At 43.4% G+C, this 17220-nt stretch overlaps 1 protein-coding gene across 5 annotated transcripts in view; it reads left to right on the forward strand.

The window, feature by feature from the left end:
* The first annotated feature begins 1308 nt into the window (after nucleotides 1-1308).
* Nucleotides 1309-17220, forward strand: part of Casp8ap2 (caspase 8 associated protein 2) — a 43343-nt gene continuing 27431 nt past the window's right edge. The window contains exons 1-2 of one of the 5 annotated variants that reach the window (XM_006975289.4): nucleotides 1309-1574; nucleotides 16629-16711. In XM_006975289.4, coding sequence (XP_006975351.1) covers nucleotides 16657-16711 — 55 coding nt within the window. In that variant the 5' untranslated portion in view covers nucleotides 1309-1574; nucleotides 16629-16656. Of the gene's footprint in view, nucleotides 1575-1612; nucleotides 1809-1839; nucleotides 2348-16628; nucleotides 16712-17220 lie in introns of those variants that run through there. The other 4 variants (XR_013049038.1, XM_042270949.2, XM_076564021.1 and 1 more) reach the window with 4 other exon arrangements.

Consider the following 17220-nt stretch of genomic DNA (forward strand, 5'->3'; position numbering starts at 1 on the left):
ACACACACACACACACACACACACACACACACACACACACACACACGCCACCATAATAGGTTTCTCTGTGGACACAGTAAGCCAGATCAAGCCAATTAAAAAGTATAACAAGGGATTTATTTGAGCAAAACAACTCCCAGGCAAGTTCTCCCCTCCCAGAGATTGAGGGTGGAGAAGTCACACCCCCAAACTAAAGCAGGGAGACTTTATAGGTTATAGGTGAGAGGTGATGATGTGTCTGCCACAAGCTGGGTTTGTAGCCAAGTATGGTCAAAAGCTGAGCATTTGAGGTGGGGACTTGGGTTGCTCGAAGCAATGGGGGAGGAAGTTGCAATGTAGAATGGAAATGGGCTTTTTGGTGCCTTTTCTTTGTTGGAAACTCTGAGTGGGCGGGGATTGGAGAGAGAGAGACAGGAATAGGGCTTTCTGGATCGTGCAGGAGGGAGCTGGAGGTTGCAACTGAACATCCAGGCCTTTTTGGGTATATGGGCACTGGTTCAAACCTGGCTACTTCCTCTTGGCAGGGGATGATGTGGGGAGAGAGTCAGAAGTCAATGGGCTCCTGCTCAGCAGGAAGTATGCCTTCAAGGAAACACTGTCATCCAGACACAACAGAACAGATATACATATGAATGCAAAGACTGATAGCACTCATAGTACCTGCTGGGGTTCAAGCCAGAAGAGCCCTAACCAAGAAGCTGTTTGCAATTGATACCTGCTGGGAAAGGGAACATCAGTTTCTTTCATGGGGTGTCATTGATGTCAGCCAAACTCAGGGGCAGGCTCCATGCCCAGGAGTAGTTGGCCAATACAAAATTTATTCCATGTTTTTGTGTGCGGCCTTTTTGTTTCATTTTGCATTGTCTTGGCTTTTTATTTATTCAGTATTACTGGTTTCTTGTTTCTTTCTTTTTTTTTTTTGAGAGAGAGAAAGAGAAAGAGAACGTGAAGTTCCGTGGATAAGGAGGTAAGTCCTGAGAGGAGCTGGGGCAGGGTAAAAACGATAAAATATTGTGTGAAAAATATCTAATAATAAAATAATAATAAAGCCTCTTCCACCCCACTAAATTAGTATCACCCTCTTAATGCTCCAAAAGGCCTGTGCTGCATTTACCATCCAAGATGGCATCTACGGGTCAGCAGGAGTGCTGTCTAGCGCGTGGCTGACACAAGCTATAGAATAAAGAACTAAATAGTCTTCTCCACTAGCTCCCAGCGAAAAGCGCTAGGCTCCGCCACCCTTACTTTCCCTTTCATTAGCGTCTTCCCAGCCCCGCCCCACTTCCGCTCTGGTGACGCCATTTCCGCGGAGAAGTCCCGCCCCGTCGCCACTGCGGTCCCCTTTTCCCTTTGGAGCTGCAGTAGAGCACCAGAGTTTGGCGCCAACTGGGGTTTTTCTTTCCGCCTTTAATGGCGGGAACTGGCTGTGTGCGCCGAGACGTGCTTTGCGTCTCATCCGATTGGTTGCCGGCGCTCGGGCCCGCCCTGGCGTCCTTCCTGCGCGCTGGGATTGGTGGAGTCCGCGGAGCGCCTGGCGTCCTGAGAGCGGCCGCTGTGCGGGGCTGGCCGGCCGGGTGAGTTCCTGGGTTCCTGTCGCGGGGCGGCGGGGAGAGGCTGCCGGCCGCCGTGCGGGGCGGCTGGGGTTGTGGGCAAAGGGCCGGGCCCCAGGGCACCGGCTGCCGTCCTCGGGGACCGCCCTTCGGAGCGTCCCGGAGGGTGCTGGGGCGGCCACACAGAGCATCGCCGGTCTCCCGGGCGCGCCTCCCCTCCCCCACTGTGTCTCCTCGGGCTCCGCTCCCGAGCTTTCGGTGAGTGTGGAGAAAGGGCTGTCCCGAGTGTCAGGCGCTCGCTGACGCGGCCTCTTTTCCAAGCCGGTACCTTGAGAGAAGTTGTGTATGTTGGTCTCTGCAGCGCCCAGCACCACCCCTGACGTGGTAGCGAGGGTGTGGATGCAGACTTTGCAGGAACCCCAGCATTTATGCTTCAGGAACAATTTGGCTTTGACTCCGACTCTTGGACTTCTCGGTCTGCTGTGTTCTCTCCACAGCACCAACACCAAACGTTTTGCTTAAGGCCTTTTCCCCATGAGCCTCAGTTCCTCTGGAAGTGAACAGGCCATTAGGCAAGACTTATTATTTTTCATAGTATTCCCTGCCGTCTTACAGGAAATGCCCAGAGATTTGTATTTTAAGGAGTGGACTTGACTTTCTGACTGGAATTTAATCCCAGCTCTCTACTTTATAGCTGTTGGTCTTGGCAGATTTCCTCATCAGCTGTCAGTTTCCAAATCTATTTAAACGGGATAAGGAATAATATGGACCTAATAGGAACTTCGGGGTGACTGAAAGTAAGTCAATACTTGAGCATTTAGATCAATACGTAGCTCATAGTAAAGGTGCATTATATGTTGCTTTTCATATTTGTCTTTCTCATTCTCAGAATCTAGAACTAGAATTGCCTCCCTTTTAGCTTTTGCATATTTCCGCCCTCTACAAATATATGTTTTTTCTGCATTGAAAAAGTTTGAACTTCCTTCAGACTGCTTTTTAAGATAGTGACCTTTCAGAAAAGACCAGATGACCTCTGTCTCTATGCTTTTGCTTATGAATCTCTTGGAGCTGTCTCTCCAGATACATGGGAGTCAGCCTGGAACTTAAAGAAATTTGTTTTTGGTGCTAGGGACTGGCATGTTCAAAGCCTGTAGTGTGCCAGCTGCACACTACTGAGCAACATTCCAGCCCAGCAGCTGTTGCTACTCATTGGCTTCTCATCTACATTTTTCAAAGATGTCCTATTCCTCTCAATAGTAACTCACTGTGTATCTTCAAATGGGAGCTGAGAGGAAGTGAAGAAAGCCCTCTTTTCTTCTACTTCTCCCTCCTTTTTTCCTAAGGAGACTCACTGACTTTTGTAATTTTTTAATATACCTGTCACCACGACTCTGATGAATCCCAAATCATTATACCTATCATGGCAACTCTGTTTTTTTTCCCCCCAGACAGGGTTTCTCTGTGTATCTTTGGAGCCTGTCCTGGAACTCGCTCTGTAGACCAGGCTGGCCTCACAGAGATCCGCCTGCCTCTGCCTCCCGAGTGCTGGGATTAAAGGTGTGTGTCACTACTCCTGGCTTCTGTCTTTTTCTTTTACGAAAATACTGTTAGGTATCTAAGTCTATTTTCAGTCCTGTTAGACGCCTTCATCTGATTGTTGTACAAATGAATCACTGAACCTTTGTTTCTCCATTGCCATTGAAAGCATGGCTTCCACCTTGTCAGAGGCAGAAACTTGAGAATCATCTTTAACTAATTTGGAATTTCATTAGCTCATCAAATTATTATTTTATTACATATCAGTATGCCTGGCTGTGCTAAGAGCTGAGAATGGTGGTGAACAGAACAGAGATGATCTTTATCCACCGGGGACTTACTTTCAGCAAGGTGGACATTTTTTCCTGAGTCCCACAGAAATGGAGAGGTGTGGAAAGAAGTCATGTAGGGAAAGGACACAGCAGTATAAGTATATATAACAGTGTCAGGTGAGGTGGCACACGCCCTTAATACCAGTGCTCAGGAGGCAGAGGCTAGTGGATCTCTGAGTTTGAAGACCCTGTCTCAACACCCTTGCCCCTGTGCCCCCTAAAAAACAAAAAGAATGTATCAGCGGTCCTGACCTAGTGAAGAGAGAGCGAGTGCCTAGGGGACAGCATTACTTAAACCAAAATATCACATTTAAATGATGGTAGAGTATTGAGCAGACAGCACTTTTCAGAGTCACTGACTGGGAGAGAACAAGCATCATGTTTATAGGACTGAGGAAAAGCCAGTATAATGAGAGCATAGACTGCTGGGGAATGGAGAAGAGTCACACAAAATAACTCCGCTTCAGTGTTTCAGGCCTGGTCACACAGGACCTCAGCAGAACTGTTCGCGAAATGTGTTCATTGTCCTAAGATCATCAAGAAGCACCCGGAGGTTGTTAAGAGCAAGAGCATGATCAGAGTGGTATTTTGAAGACAGCTCAGGGGCGGGTGAGAGGTCAGCTAGTAGAGATGTCTGGTGTCAGCCTGATCACCTGACTGAGGTCAACATACATGGTAGAAGGAGAGAACAAATTCCTACAAGTTTTCCTCTGACCTCCATTTGTGTACAAACACACACAATAAATAAATAAATACAAATATATGTGTGTGTATATACACACACATACACATATTCTAAACATAGCTCAGGTTATAGTGTAAAGAAAATTTCAAATAGGAAAGAGTTGGACACTGGAATAGATTGTACATGAAATATTGCTGATTTACCCCAGAAATCTCTCAGATTTATACTTTGTCTTTATTTTGTTAAGTTCTTGACTCCTCATTTGTCTTGCACACTTTTGTTCTGCTATTTTTTGAGACAGGCCCTCACGGAGGTACCTGTCTCAGCTCTCCAGCTGCTGGGCCTAGAGGTGTGTGCCACTCTTGCATGCTTTGGATGATCTTTTCTCTCTAGCTCCTGAAATGTGAACTCGATTATGTTAGCCTCTGCTTTAGGATTTCAGTGATACTTCCCTCCAGTCCTTACTAAAGAGAGCTCAAATATCTTGATAAACTACTTGTTTCTCTAAAACCTCACATTCTAATGTTGTGTTCACACATTTTAAACTGAACTTGCTTGTGAACTCATAGATAGACTTGGTGGTAGAGAATAGATCTGATGAGATGATGTCAGGAAATCTGCTTGCAAACAGGATTCTAATATAATCAGACTTCGGAATTTTAGACTTTTGGAAATAGTAAATAATAAAGGTGGCTAGAAAGGTACCAGTATAAATCAAAGTGAGGAATTTGGGCAAAATTCCCTAGATGTTAAGTTAAGGGAAGGTTTTTGAGCAAGAAGTGATACAGGCAGTGTTTCTGTAGAAGTAATCAGTGTTGTTTGTAGCATGTACTTGGAGGAGCAAAGTAAGTAGCAGCAGGAGAGCCTAAGGCACACTGAGATGGCAATGAATGAGGATACAGGGAAACATGTTGTAGAGGTGACATCAGTAGGCTAGAGTGTTAGTACCTCATAAAAATAAAGATATCAGGTTGTGGTCAGACACTAATGTTTGTTCTGGACGTGGTGAGTGTGCACTTTCAGTGGAATATATTTGTTTTATTTTTCATCTTATTACTGAGTTGCTTTATAAAAATACAAGCAGTTACCAATTCTCAAGTACTCCGAGGAGGCCATAAGGCAGTCTGTTACCTTTACCCGCCCTTTTCCTCTGTGTCCTATGCTCCTCCCCATCAGTAGTTAATCCAAGGAGATAATTTGTGTTAGTGGAATTACATAAAAGTAGCTATGAACTTAAAATATATTCTGGCTCCTTTAGTTTTTTTTGTGTTGGGGAGGGACAGTGATTGCCTTGTTTTTTAGTAAATACTTGTGTTCATACTTATATTAAGTATATGAAACATAATCCTTACTTTCAGGTCATTTGTGGTCTAACTGGTATCCGCTGATCACGTTGTTATTTAGATTATTTAAAATGTAAAAACCAGTTCATTATGGTCCTGAAAGATGGCTGTCTTTATACCTGCTGTCTGTGAATATATAAGCATATATGACAAAAGAGACTTTTTTGTTTTGATATGATTAAGGATTTTGTTTGCTTTGAGGTAGAGTCTCATGTATTCAGGCTGGCCTTGAACTAGCTGAGCCTCTGCCTCTCAGTGCTGGGGTTTTAGGTAGGCTTTGTGCATGATAGGCAAACACTCTACTGACTAGGCTACGTCCCCACTCATGACTAAGGACTTTGAAGTGGGGAGAATTATCCTGCATTATCCAAGTGATTGTAGATTCTGCTATACAGGTTCTGATGAGAAGGAGTAGAAATGTCCTGTGATGACGGGCCTAGAGAGAGCACAGGAGGCCAGCATGCAAATGTGGTTCTGGAAGCAGAGGTTGGAGAAGAAAGGAGATGGTAGGATCTTGACTCTGAAGGTGAAGAAAGGAGGCTCCAGCTCGGGAATGCAGGTGCTTTTAGAAGCTGAAAAGGGTGAACAGCCTCCCTCAACCCCATAGAAAATGCAGCCCTGATCACACTAGATTTTAGACCAGATTTGGTTTTGTTTTTTTTAACCTCCAGAGCTGTAACATAATAATTTGTGTTATCCAAGCCACTGTTGGGTATAACTTGTAAAAACATCAATAGAGAACTAATATATACAGTCTCATTGTTCATATTTTCATGTATCAATAGCTACATGTGCTTAATAGCTACTCTATTGGAGAATATAAAGCATTTTTACTTTATATCAGAGGAAGCTCACTTTGACCACACTGGTGTAAAATATTTTTATTATTTTGAAACTCTGGGGGGGTGGGGGGATGGGGGGGGTGGGGGGTGGGTATGCATATGTGAGTGTCCATGCCCAAGGAGTCTAGAAGAGGGTATCAGATCCCTTGGAACTAGAGTTATAGGTGCTTGTGAGCCACTTGATGTAGGTGCTGGGAACTGAGCTCTGGTCCTCTGCAAGAGCAGCAAGTACTCTTAGCCGTTGAGTGCCCCAACAATACTGGTTTAAAAATATTCTAAGCATCCAAAATAAAAATATCAGTTCTAAGCCTCAAATTATTAAATCAAACCCTTTGACAAGGGGACCTCTGTCAGTCTTGTACTTTAGTTCTTCCAGGTGTTTTGTTTTGTTTTTGAGACAGGGTTTCTCTGTGTAGCTTTGGAGCCTGTCCTGGGCCTCGAACTCACAGAAACCCGCCTGCCTCTGCCTCCCAAGTGCTGGGATTAAAGGCGTGCGCCACCACCACCTGGCTCTTCCAGGTATTGATTGTGTAAGCTATCATCTAAGGAAACAAATTGGGGGCTGAGGGTAGCTTAGTTGATAAACTGTTTGCTGATTAAGCATGAGGATGAAAGTTCAGATCCCTAGTGAACAGCCGGGCAGCACGTACCTATGATATGAGTGCTGGCAAGGCAGAGACAGGTGGAGACCTGGAACTTGGTGGCCAGCTAGTGTTGCCGAATCAGTGAGCGGTACAAAGATCCTGTCTAAAAAAATATGGTGAAGAGAGATTAAGAAAGACACCCAGCTTGTGCATACATGCATGTATCATCCACACAGGTACACATGTACACTATAGCAAATTATTGTAGTAGCTGTTGCTGAATACAGTAAGTTCAGTGTGTTGATGGATAAGGGGATGAGGCTTAGCTATCTGTACACCAAGGTCTTTTCTTCTGTGGTTGCTCTGTTTGGGAAGACAGTCACCATTCTGGGAGGAAACAGAATGATCACAGTAAGACACTGTGGATTTATGTAATACTTTAGATCATGAGACTGACATGCTGCATAAGGGACAACATATAGTACTGTAGAAATTGTGTATACATCCATTTCTGCTCCAGTGTGATATGTTTAAGTTCTCTTTATTTTTGTTTGGTTTTTGATACTCAGAATTGAGACCAGAACATTGTGTTTGCAGAGTATATATTGTACTACTGAACCATCTTCTCCATTTCCTGATACACACACACACACACACACACACACACACACACACATTCAGTACAGATACAACTTTTTTTAAACTTAAAAATTTGTAGTTAGTTGAATTTCTGGATTCCTATCTAATGTTTAGAGAAGGCAGAGTGTACTTTTGGCGATATTTATTTATTAGGAATTCTAACATGTCTTTAAAAATTATTTTTATTATTTTATGTGTATGTCTGTGCACTGTATGCATGTCTTGTGCCCACAGAGGCCAGAGGAAGGTGTCAGATCCTCTGAAACTGGAGTTACAGATGGTTGTGAGCCACCATATAGGTAGATTTTATCCTGACTGATTTAATGGCTTTGGCTTGTTTTATGTTTGTTTGTTTAATTCTTCACTGAGTGTGAAGAAAACCAGGCTGAAGCCCTTGTGATATAAAGTCTGACTGTATTGAGATGAGGTAGAATAGAGAAAGAAAGATCTACATGCAAGCCCAGATCCATTCTTAGGGTCGCTGTGCTTTGGGCAGTACCATTGTGGTACAGATTATTCTTGCAGTGCTGTTGAACCCAGAACCTTGCTCACACCAGGCCAGTTAGTGCTCTGTCACTGAGCTGTATACCCAGTGGTGCAGAATTTTAACCTGAGAAGATTTAACTAGACATCAGCATCTGTAAAGTTGACGAAAGCTACTAGACTTTTGTCTTAAATGAGGAGGGTGAGGAAGAAGCTGGCCATCTTGGAAATTTGCCACCTTTATTACCTAGCCATGGCTCCATTCTCTATTTGCCTACCAAGGAGTCTGTTGTCTTAGTTAAGGTTTCTGTGAAGAAACACCATGGCCATAGCAACTTTTATAAAGGATAACATTTAATTGTGGGTAGCTTACAGTTTCAGATATTTAGTCCATTATCATCATAGCTGGACAAGGCAGCATGCAGGCAGATACTGTGCTGGAGGAGCTAAGAGTTAATACATCTTGATCTCCAGGCAACAGGAAGTGGTCTGAGACATTGGACGTGGCTTGAACATATATGAGACCTCAAAGCCTACCCTCACAGTGACACTTCCTCCAACAAGGCTACACCTTCTAATAGTGCCACTTCCTATGAGCTTATGAGGGCCAGTTACATTCAAACTACCACGTCTGTCTAACTCCTGGTCTCATCCCCCCTCTCAGAGATGACCCTGACTGCTGTTAGGGAGTTTGGGGCAATGACCGCTTCACACTGAGAAAGATCTGCAGAGGTAGGCAGCTGTCAGAGTGCCTCAGGAGGGTCTATCTAAACAACCAGGATAAAGCCTAATCAGTGGCAATGATCCAGAGCTTAAAAGCAGCCATTTGGTGGTGCTGTGTATCTTTGGAGCTTGTCATATACGGGAAGTAGCATCTGTAACTTATAAAAATTGAGACTATTAGTAGTACTGTAATTCCTATTGAGAGTGCAGTTAGAAATATAGCAGAGGCAGTTTTGCCCTTATTAGAGGAAGAGAACAGGCAAGAAAACGATCCAAAGGCTCCTCAGCAGGCTTTGTTATGATATCAATGAGATTGATGATATCTCTAATACCATTGTCTACCATAAAATATACATTGTTGGAGGATGGTGTTTGGTTCAAGAGTTCAAGGAACCTTTCATCAGCCAATTTAATCTAAGAAGTTGACCATTGAGTTGTCTTTAACCTCATGGGGAACATTAAGAAAAAAGGTTAATGAGGAAAATTTGATGTCATGGTTGACCTAAGTTTTATTTCATAAGGTGAGGCATACTTTTGTAGCTGGTTGGACTGTGTACCAGAAACCTTTTTAACCGGGATCCTATAGAGGCAGTTCCTTACCAGCAAGAGATTCCTCTGCCCATGTATCAGCTGTAATGTCCAGTGGAGGTGGACAGTATGGGCCAAACCTGAATGAAATCAAGGTTTCATTTGTTGAAAGTCACAACTAGTCATCAGCATCTTTAAGTCTGACAGCAGGGTATCTGGCCATCTCTCCTTTAATCAGGGAACATGATTGGTTAGGACACAGGATATCGTATTATAGCTCTTCCAGAAACAGTGTTATCAGGAAGAGAATTATTAGTGGGAAATGGTTGTCCAAATAACATCTCATGGTTAACTCTGATGTCTGAGGACTGTTAAAAAGACACGCATATTGATCATATTCCTGGTTATGCTTTTTCTTTTGGGTGTTTAAGACCATGTATTGGCCAAAATTAGTCACTTTCTGCTGTTAAGGCCAGTTAGATCTGGTTCTCCTCGGGTTACTTGGCCTTGGGCGGAGCCTCTGATTCCTAGTCTGTCTTGTCAGTTAACCCATCTGTGTGAAGATACATCAAAGGCCCTGCTGGACCACTGTTTCATTTGAATGTGTGGAAGACTTTTTCCTCTTTGTTGACCCTTTGTGGACTGGACACCGGTTAGAGTTCATTCAGAGGCATTTCCACGACCTTCATGAACAAGAACAAGTGATTTTCCACAGTTACAGGACACTTAGAGATATCCCACAGTTCCCTGGGATTTAGTTGACCTTGGAGAACAAGGGGGAAAATAGTCTCCCTTTTAATTCCTCTGACTACATAAGTGTTGACGACCTCCATATAACGGTTCTTGAACATCCAGAGGGTCAGTTGTACCCGTTTATTATTTTTAATTAGTCTGTAATGTTTAGGTTAAGCGTGAGCAAAAATTAAGCACTTTTAAAATAAACTTGATTAGACACATCTTAATCTACTGCACACCTAAGTCTCCTACAGCTAGTCTGTGGGTCCATCCTGTAGCTTTTAGCAAGATCTAGATCAGTGGTTCTCGTAAAGCCGAGACCCTCATGTTGTGGTGTCCCCAAACCACAGAATTACTTTCATTGCTAGTTCATAACTAATTTTACTACTGTTATGAATTGTAATGTAAATATATGTGCTTTCCAGTGGTCTTAGGTGACTTCTGCCAAAGGGTTGCTTGGCCTCCAAGGGGTTGAGACCCATAGGTTGAGAACTACTGATCTAGATGTTTCTGTAGGTAAAACAAAAGTTAGACACAGGGAATTTTAGAGGACTTTTTTTCTTGTTTACAGAATAACTAACTGAAGTATGGTATTATAATTAAGAGTTCTACAGAGCCACTTTTTATTATTTTCTAGAGGATATTTAGGTCATGCATGGATCAGGAAAAAGACTAAGGCTCTCCTAAGCATTTGACTGTCTAGCTCGTTCTACTTGTCCAGTACACAAGCTAATTGGGGAACTTGAAGGAATCTTGAAGGGTTTCATCCCCATCTGTAAAGTGAAAAAAAGATTGGAAGAGACTGATGGAGGATTGCCTAATCTTCCTCCTGTCTTTACCCAGTATCCAGAGAGGACATCTAGCCAGTTGAAGGGGTGGTCAGCAGGGCCCAGACACCCTGAGACTGGGTCCAGTATGGGACTGATTCATGCTTCCCATGCCTTCAGATCCAGTCCTCACCAGTTATTACTTGTACTCCAGGTGTCGTTATTGAGGGACAGACCCTAGCTTCCTCCAAGCCTCCTGTAGGACAGACTGAGGTGAAGAACATGCTAGTTGAATTCCACCTCAGCCTTGACAGGATCACTGACAGAGGGTCTGGTGAGATGACTCAGGCAGTGGGCTTGCACCACAAGTCTGACAGACAAGTTTGACTACTCAGAATTCACATAGAAGTTGGATACAGAGCTGAGTGGTGGTGGTGCACACCTTTAACCCCAGCACTTGGGAGGCAGAGGCAGGCGGAACTCTGAGTTTGAGCTTGATCTACAGAGCGAGTTCCAGAACAGCCAGAACTACACAGAGAAACCCTGTCTTTTTTTTTTTTTTTTTTAACAGAGCTGAGGACCAAACCCAGGGCCTTGTGCTTGCTAGGCAAGCGCTCTACCACTGAGCTAAATCCCCAACCCCGAGAAACCCTGTCTTGAGTGCCCCCCCCCCCAAAAAAAACCTAGCTGCAGTGGTACAAGCATCTATATTTCCAGTACCCACTATGGGAGGTAAAAACAGTCCCTCAAGTTTGTGGGTAGTGAGCTTGGCTTAGCAGCAGCAAAGGAACGTTCTTAGGTAGAAAGGTAATGATAGACATATGGATGTTGTCTTCTGACTGCCACTGGTGTACTGTTGCACATACCCACGTCTGTATACATGAAATGTTCACCCATGTGTCACATATAAAATGAAATTTGAAAACAAGAAAAGATTGGTTGTCAAGGAAGAATAGAAGCAGGAACCCTTACACATTGTTGGTAGAAATGTAACTAGTGTAAACTACAATGGAAATCAATATGGAGAGTCCACCTCAAAACTAAAAACCACCATATGATTCAGCTATATCATGACTGGGTATAGACCCTGTCTTAGAGTTTTTATTGCAGACACCATGACCATGGCAACTCTTATAGAGAAAACATTTAATTTGGGTGGCTTACTTACAGTTCAGAATTTCAGTCCGTTATCATCATGGTGGGGAGCATGGTGGTGTGCAGGCAGATGTGGTACTGGAATGGTAGCTGAGAGTTACATATTGCAGGCAACAGGAAATTGACTGAGACACTAGGCGGTATCCTGAGCATAGGAAATCTCAAAGCCTGCCCCACACTTTCTCTAACAACAAAGGCTGTGCCCACTCCAACAAAGCCATATGTCCTAATAGTACCACTTGCTATGAGATTATAGGGGCCAATTACATTCAAACTACCCAGACCCAAAGGAGTCAAAGTATGTTTGCTGTAGTACTGTTCACAGTAGCCAAGATAGGAAACCAGCTTAGATACCCGTCAGTAGGTGAATGGATTAAAAAAATATATATAGCTTGCCTAGATGTCTTAGTCTTCTAATACCATCTACTAAAGAGGCTGAGGTAGGAGATCACAAGTTTAAGGCTTCCTTGGGTTACAGAATGAGTTGGGGGTAGTGTAAGTATCAGCAAAGTATGATAAATGTGTATGAAAATGTTGTAGTGAAACCCTAAGTAAGGAAAAGAGTGAAGCAATGGAGTATTACTTAGCTGTAAAAACAATGACATCATAAAATTTATAGGCAAATGGATGGAACTAGAAAATATCCTGAGTGAAGTAACTCAGACTCAGAAAGACAAACTGTGTACTCACTTATAAGTGGATACTAGATGTAAAGCAAAGGATAATCAGACTAGAACCTACAGCTCCAGAGAAGCTAGGAAACAAGGAGGACCCTAAGAGGGACCCATGAATCACCTTGGGAAGGGGAAACAGAGGAAATCCCCATGAGTAAACTGGGGGTGGGGGGCAATAGAGGGGAGGGGATGGGGGAGGAGAACATGAGGGAACAAGATGGTTGAGCTGGGGGAGGGACAGAGTGGGAGAGCAATGAAAGAGATATCTTGATAGAGGGAGACAGTATGGGGTAAGGGGTGCTAGGAAAATTCCCAGGAATTCACAAGGACAACCCCAGATTAAACTACTAGCAATAGTGGAGAGGGTGCCTGAACTGGCCTACCCTGGTAATCAGATTGGTGAATACCCTAACTGTCATCATAGAGCCTTCATCCAGTGACTGATGGAAGCAGATGCAGAGATTCACAACCAAGCACCAGGCCGAGCTCCAGGAGTCCAGCTGACGGGAGGGAAGAGGGGTGATATGAGCAATGGGGGGTGGGGTGGGGTCGGTCAAGATCATGATAGGGAAACCTACAGAGACAACTGAACTAAACTTGTAGGAACTCACGAACTTTAGACTAACAACTGTGGAACCTGCATGGGACCAGACTAGGCCCTTTGCATAGGGAGACAGTTGTGTAGCTTGATCTGTTTGAGGGGCCTCTGGCAGTGGGATCAGGATCCTGGTGCCTGAGCTGGCTTTTTGGAGCCCATTACCTATGGTGGGATGCCTTGCACAGCCTTGATGCTGGGGGAGGGGCTTGGACCTGGCTCAACTGAATGTACCAGGCTTTGCTGACTCCCCATGCTGACTACTCCCTGTTGGGGGAGGGGAGGGAGTGGGAGGAGGGATGAGAGGGGGATCTGTGGTTGATATGTGAAATGAATAAAAAAAAAATTAAAAAAAAGAGTGAAGATGATTGCAGTCCACAGCTCCTGGGCAGCCATAGGTACATTCTAAAAGATAAAAATAGAAGAAAAGAATTTGGGACAGATTCCAAGATGATATGTTAAGACTTAATTGACTTAATTTGTAGTGAATGCTGTAAGAATCAAAAGAGTGTGTATCTGAAGTATGACGATGGAAGTCAAATAGGGTAAATTCTGGGTGTAGGTAGCAATTGCACCTTAACTTAGGTGAAGTCAGTTTCATAAGGCCATTCTAAGTTAGAGTGTAGCCTAACCTGAATATGTATTTGCACACATCTTCACAGGAGAACCCCACCTTTTTTTTCTCTTTATAGAGATGAAAGTTGTACATCTCAGTGAATTTCTGTGAGCAGTGTGTTTTTATTATTCACATACCTTTTTGCCAACATCTGGAAGTTGAAGAGTGGCCACCCAGGCATCGAGGCAGTTTGTGACGATATGTATTAAATATCAACAAATGTTGACAAGGAAAGCACAGTAGAGACTTACTGCCTAGGATGGGGGTTGATGGTCATACACAGGCTTTGTCTGATACAGGTGTTTGGCATAAGCCAGATTGTGAGAACACTTTAGTCCTGGTGGGCTGCTTTTATCTGTTCTGAATGGTAGAAGCCTTCCTGAAACCCTCCCAGACTCGAGCCAAGGTGTCCATCTCTCTCCCTCCCTCCCCTCTCAAGCAAGGTCCCACTGTGTAGCCTTGGCTGGCCTGTAACTGACAAAGATCCACCTGCCTCTGCCTTCAAGCCTGGCTGCCAGTACTTCTTTAGACACACAGTACCTCTTTAATTCATTTGCTTTTCCTTTGTTACCACTGAACTTCAACTTTTAAAAACAATTTTAAAAGCTTATTTATTACTGAGTGGTGGTGGTGCACGCCTTTAATCCCAGCACTCAGGAGGCAGAGGCAGGCTGATGTCTGAGGCCAACCTCGTCTATAGAGTGAGTTCCAGGACAGCCAGGACCATACAGAGAAACCCTGTCTCAGAAAAACAAAACAACAACAACAACAAAATATTTATTTATTTTGAGGTAGTCTTGCCATGTAGCCCAGACTGACCTGGGATTTTCTATGTGCACCAGAATGGCTTCAAACTCTCAGTCTCAGCCTCCACAATGCTCAGATTGCAGGTTCATGGCACCATGCCTAGCTCTAAACACAGTACATACATATATGTACTGTAGAGTTGATTTTTTCTTTGCACCATGTGGGTCCTGGGGTTAAATGCAGGTCATCAGGATTGGCAGCAAGCATCTTTGCTAACTGGGCCAATTCACTAGCCCTCTAAAAGCAATTAAAAAAGAAAAAAGTCTGGGTTTTCATGTTGCCAACTAATGACTGGAGTTCACCCCGTAAGACCCACATGATGGAAAGGGAGAATAGAACAGATAGGCTCGTGAACATTGTCCTCTGACCGTGCAACATGGCACATATGCACAACCCTCTAATTAATAGATAAAGGTGGTCTTTGTTGTTGTTGTTGTTTTTGGTTTTTCGAGACAGGGTTTCTCTGTGTAGCTTTGGAGCCTGTCCTGGATCTTGCTCTGTAGACCAGGCTGGCCTCGAACTCACAGAGATCCGCCTGCCTCTGCCTCCCGAGTGCTGGGATTAAAGGCGTGTGCCACCACAGCCCGGCTAAAGGTGTTTTTTTAAAGTGCCTTTTACCAATTTTTCTAGTGATTATTTTGAAGTTTTTCATGTGCATATGTACATGTGCGTTTGTGTCTTTTTTTTAAATCACACACACATACACATATACACACATACTGTGTGTGTGTGTGTATTTGTGATGTGAGTACAAGCATGTTAATGAGCATGTATAGGACAGAGAACAACTTGATAGAGTTGGTTCTCTTGCCTTTACATGGGTTCCTGGGATTGAACTTGAATCATCAGGCTTGCACAAATGCATTACCTGCTGAGTGTGTATTTCTTTTTTTCTTTATTTTTATTTTATTTTATGTGCATTGGTGTTTTGTTTTGTTTTGTTTTTGTTTGTTTGTTTTTTGCTATGGGTATTGGGTCCCCTGGAGCTGGAATTAAAGACAGTCGTGAGCTGCCATGTGGGTGCTAGGAATTGAACCTGGGTCCTCTGGAAGAGCAATCAGTGCTCTTAACCACTAAGCCATCTCTCCAGTCCCCTGAGTGTGTGTTTCTTTTTTATTTATTTTTGTGTTACTAACAAGAGAGTCTAGGGCTTCATACATGCTTGCAAATGCTCCACCATTGAACCATACTCCAGCTTGCATGCTTTTTTATTTTTCAATGTTTTATTTATTATTGTTGCATTTGTATGTATGGTGTTTGTGTGAGGGCAGACACGTGCGTGCCATAATGCGCTCATGGAGGTGAGAGGGCAGCTTGCCGAAATTGGTTCTCTTTCCACCATGGGTTCTGAGGATTGACACCTCCCCCACCCTCCACCCCACCCCCAGCTGAGGACCGAACCCAGGGTCTTGTGTTTGCTAGGCAAGTGCTCTACCACTGAGCTAAGTCCCCAACCCTGAGGTTGATCTTAAGTTGTCATGCTTTTCCCTGTGGAGTCAGTGGTGATAGTGTTTGTATTTCTTGTTATGTGTATATATATTTGTTTGTAGTGCAAAAGTTAATTTGTATTTTGAGATTTTTTCCCCCCCATAATGATAGGGGTCAATTTCAGGGTATTGTACATACTAGTGTATTTTGGCCTATTACACGAAATTAGTGTAATTTACTTTGTGCATGGCTTATTTATACCTACAAATTTGAGTTTCATTTTAAATTATTTATTTATTTATTTATTTTTTAGGTAGAGTGCTCTGTCTGCATGTATGCCAGAGAAAGCTTCAGTCCCATGTCCTGGGAATTGAACTCAGGACCTTGGGAAGAGCAGCCTTTGCTCTTAACCGCTAAGCCATCTACCAGCCCTGAGTTTCATTTTTTAGTTTAGACTTTTGTCCAGAGTATGTTAGGCATTTTTCTTTTTAAATGTACAGGTTTGTTTTTTAGAAAGAGAATGAAGTTACTCAGTGTTCAAATTTGAAAGTTGCTTTGCAAGTTGAAGCTATTCTAATGGTAGGAATCTTTATGCTTAATACCTAGATGGCACCTATGAAAAGAATATAGGACCATGGCAGCAGATGATGACAATGGTGATGGAACGGGTTTATTTGATGTCTGTCCTGGTAAGAACTCTTGTTGTCTTTCAGAATTTACTTTACTCTTGGTTTCTTTCTAAATTCTGGTACTGGGAGTTTAAGAACCAGGGCCTTTCAGATGCTAGGCACATACTCTGTCCCAGTAATAATCCTAACCTCACTTGATCTCAATTATAAAATCATTTATTCTTGGGGGAAATGGACCTCAACTTTTTCTCTCTGTATATAAGTGAATTAACAGCAAAATATCAGGGACATAGAGAGTACTTAGTAAATGTGAACCTTTTGGTTTTTGTTGTCTTATTTTCGTAGTGCCAAAAAGCAAACATAGGGCATATACTCGGCTACACAGCATACTGCTCCTTAGCTCTATCTGTGCCAGTTTTTGTACAGGGGCAGGGACTATAGACGTAGATCACTGACCCTGGCTGATTCCCCTCCCCTCCCCTCCCCTCCCTTCTCCTCCCTTCCCCTCCCCTCCCCTCCCTTCCCCCTTTCTCTTGTTAAGATATTTTAAATTTATTTTTACTTTTTAA

The sequence above is a fragment of the Peromyscus maniculatus genome, chromosome 2 (genome assembly GCF_049852395.1).
Source record: "Peromyscus maniculatus bairdii isolate BWxNUB_F1_BW_parent chromosome 2, HU_Pman_BW_mat_3.1, whole genome shotgun sequence".
Classification (NCBI taxonomy): Eukaryota; Metazoa; Chordata; class Mammalia; order Rodentia; family Cricetidae; genus Peromyscus; species Peromyscus maniculatus.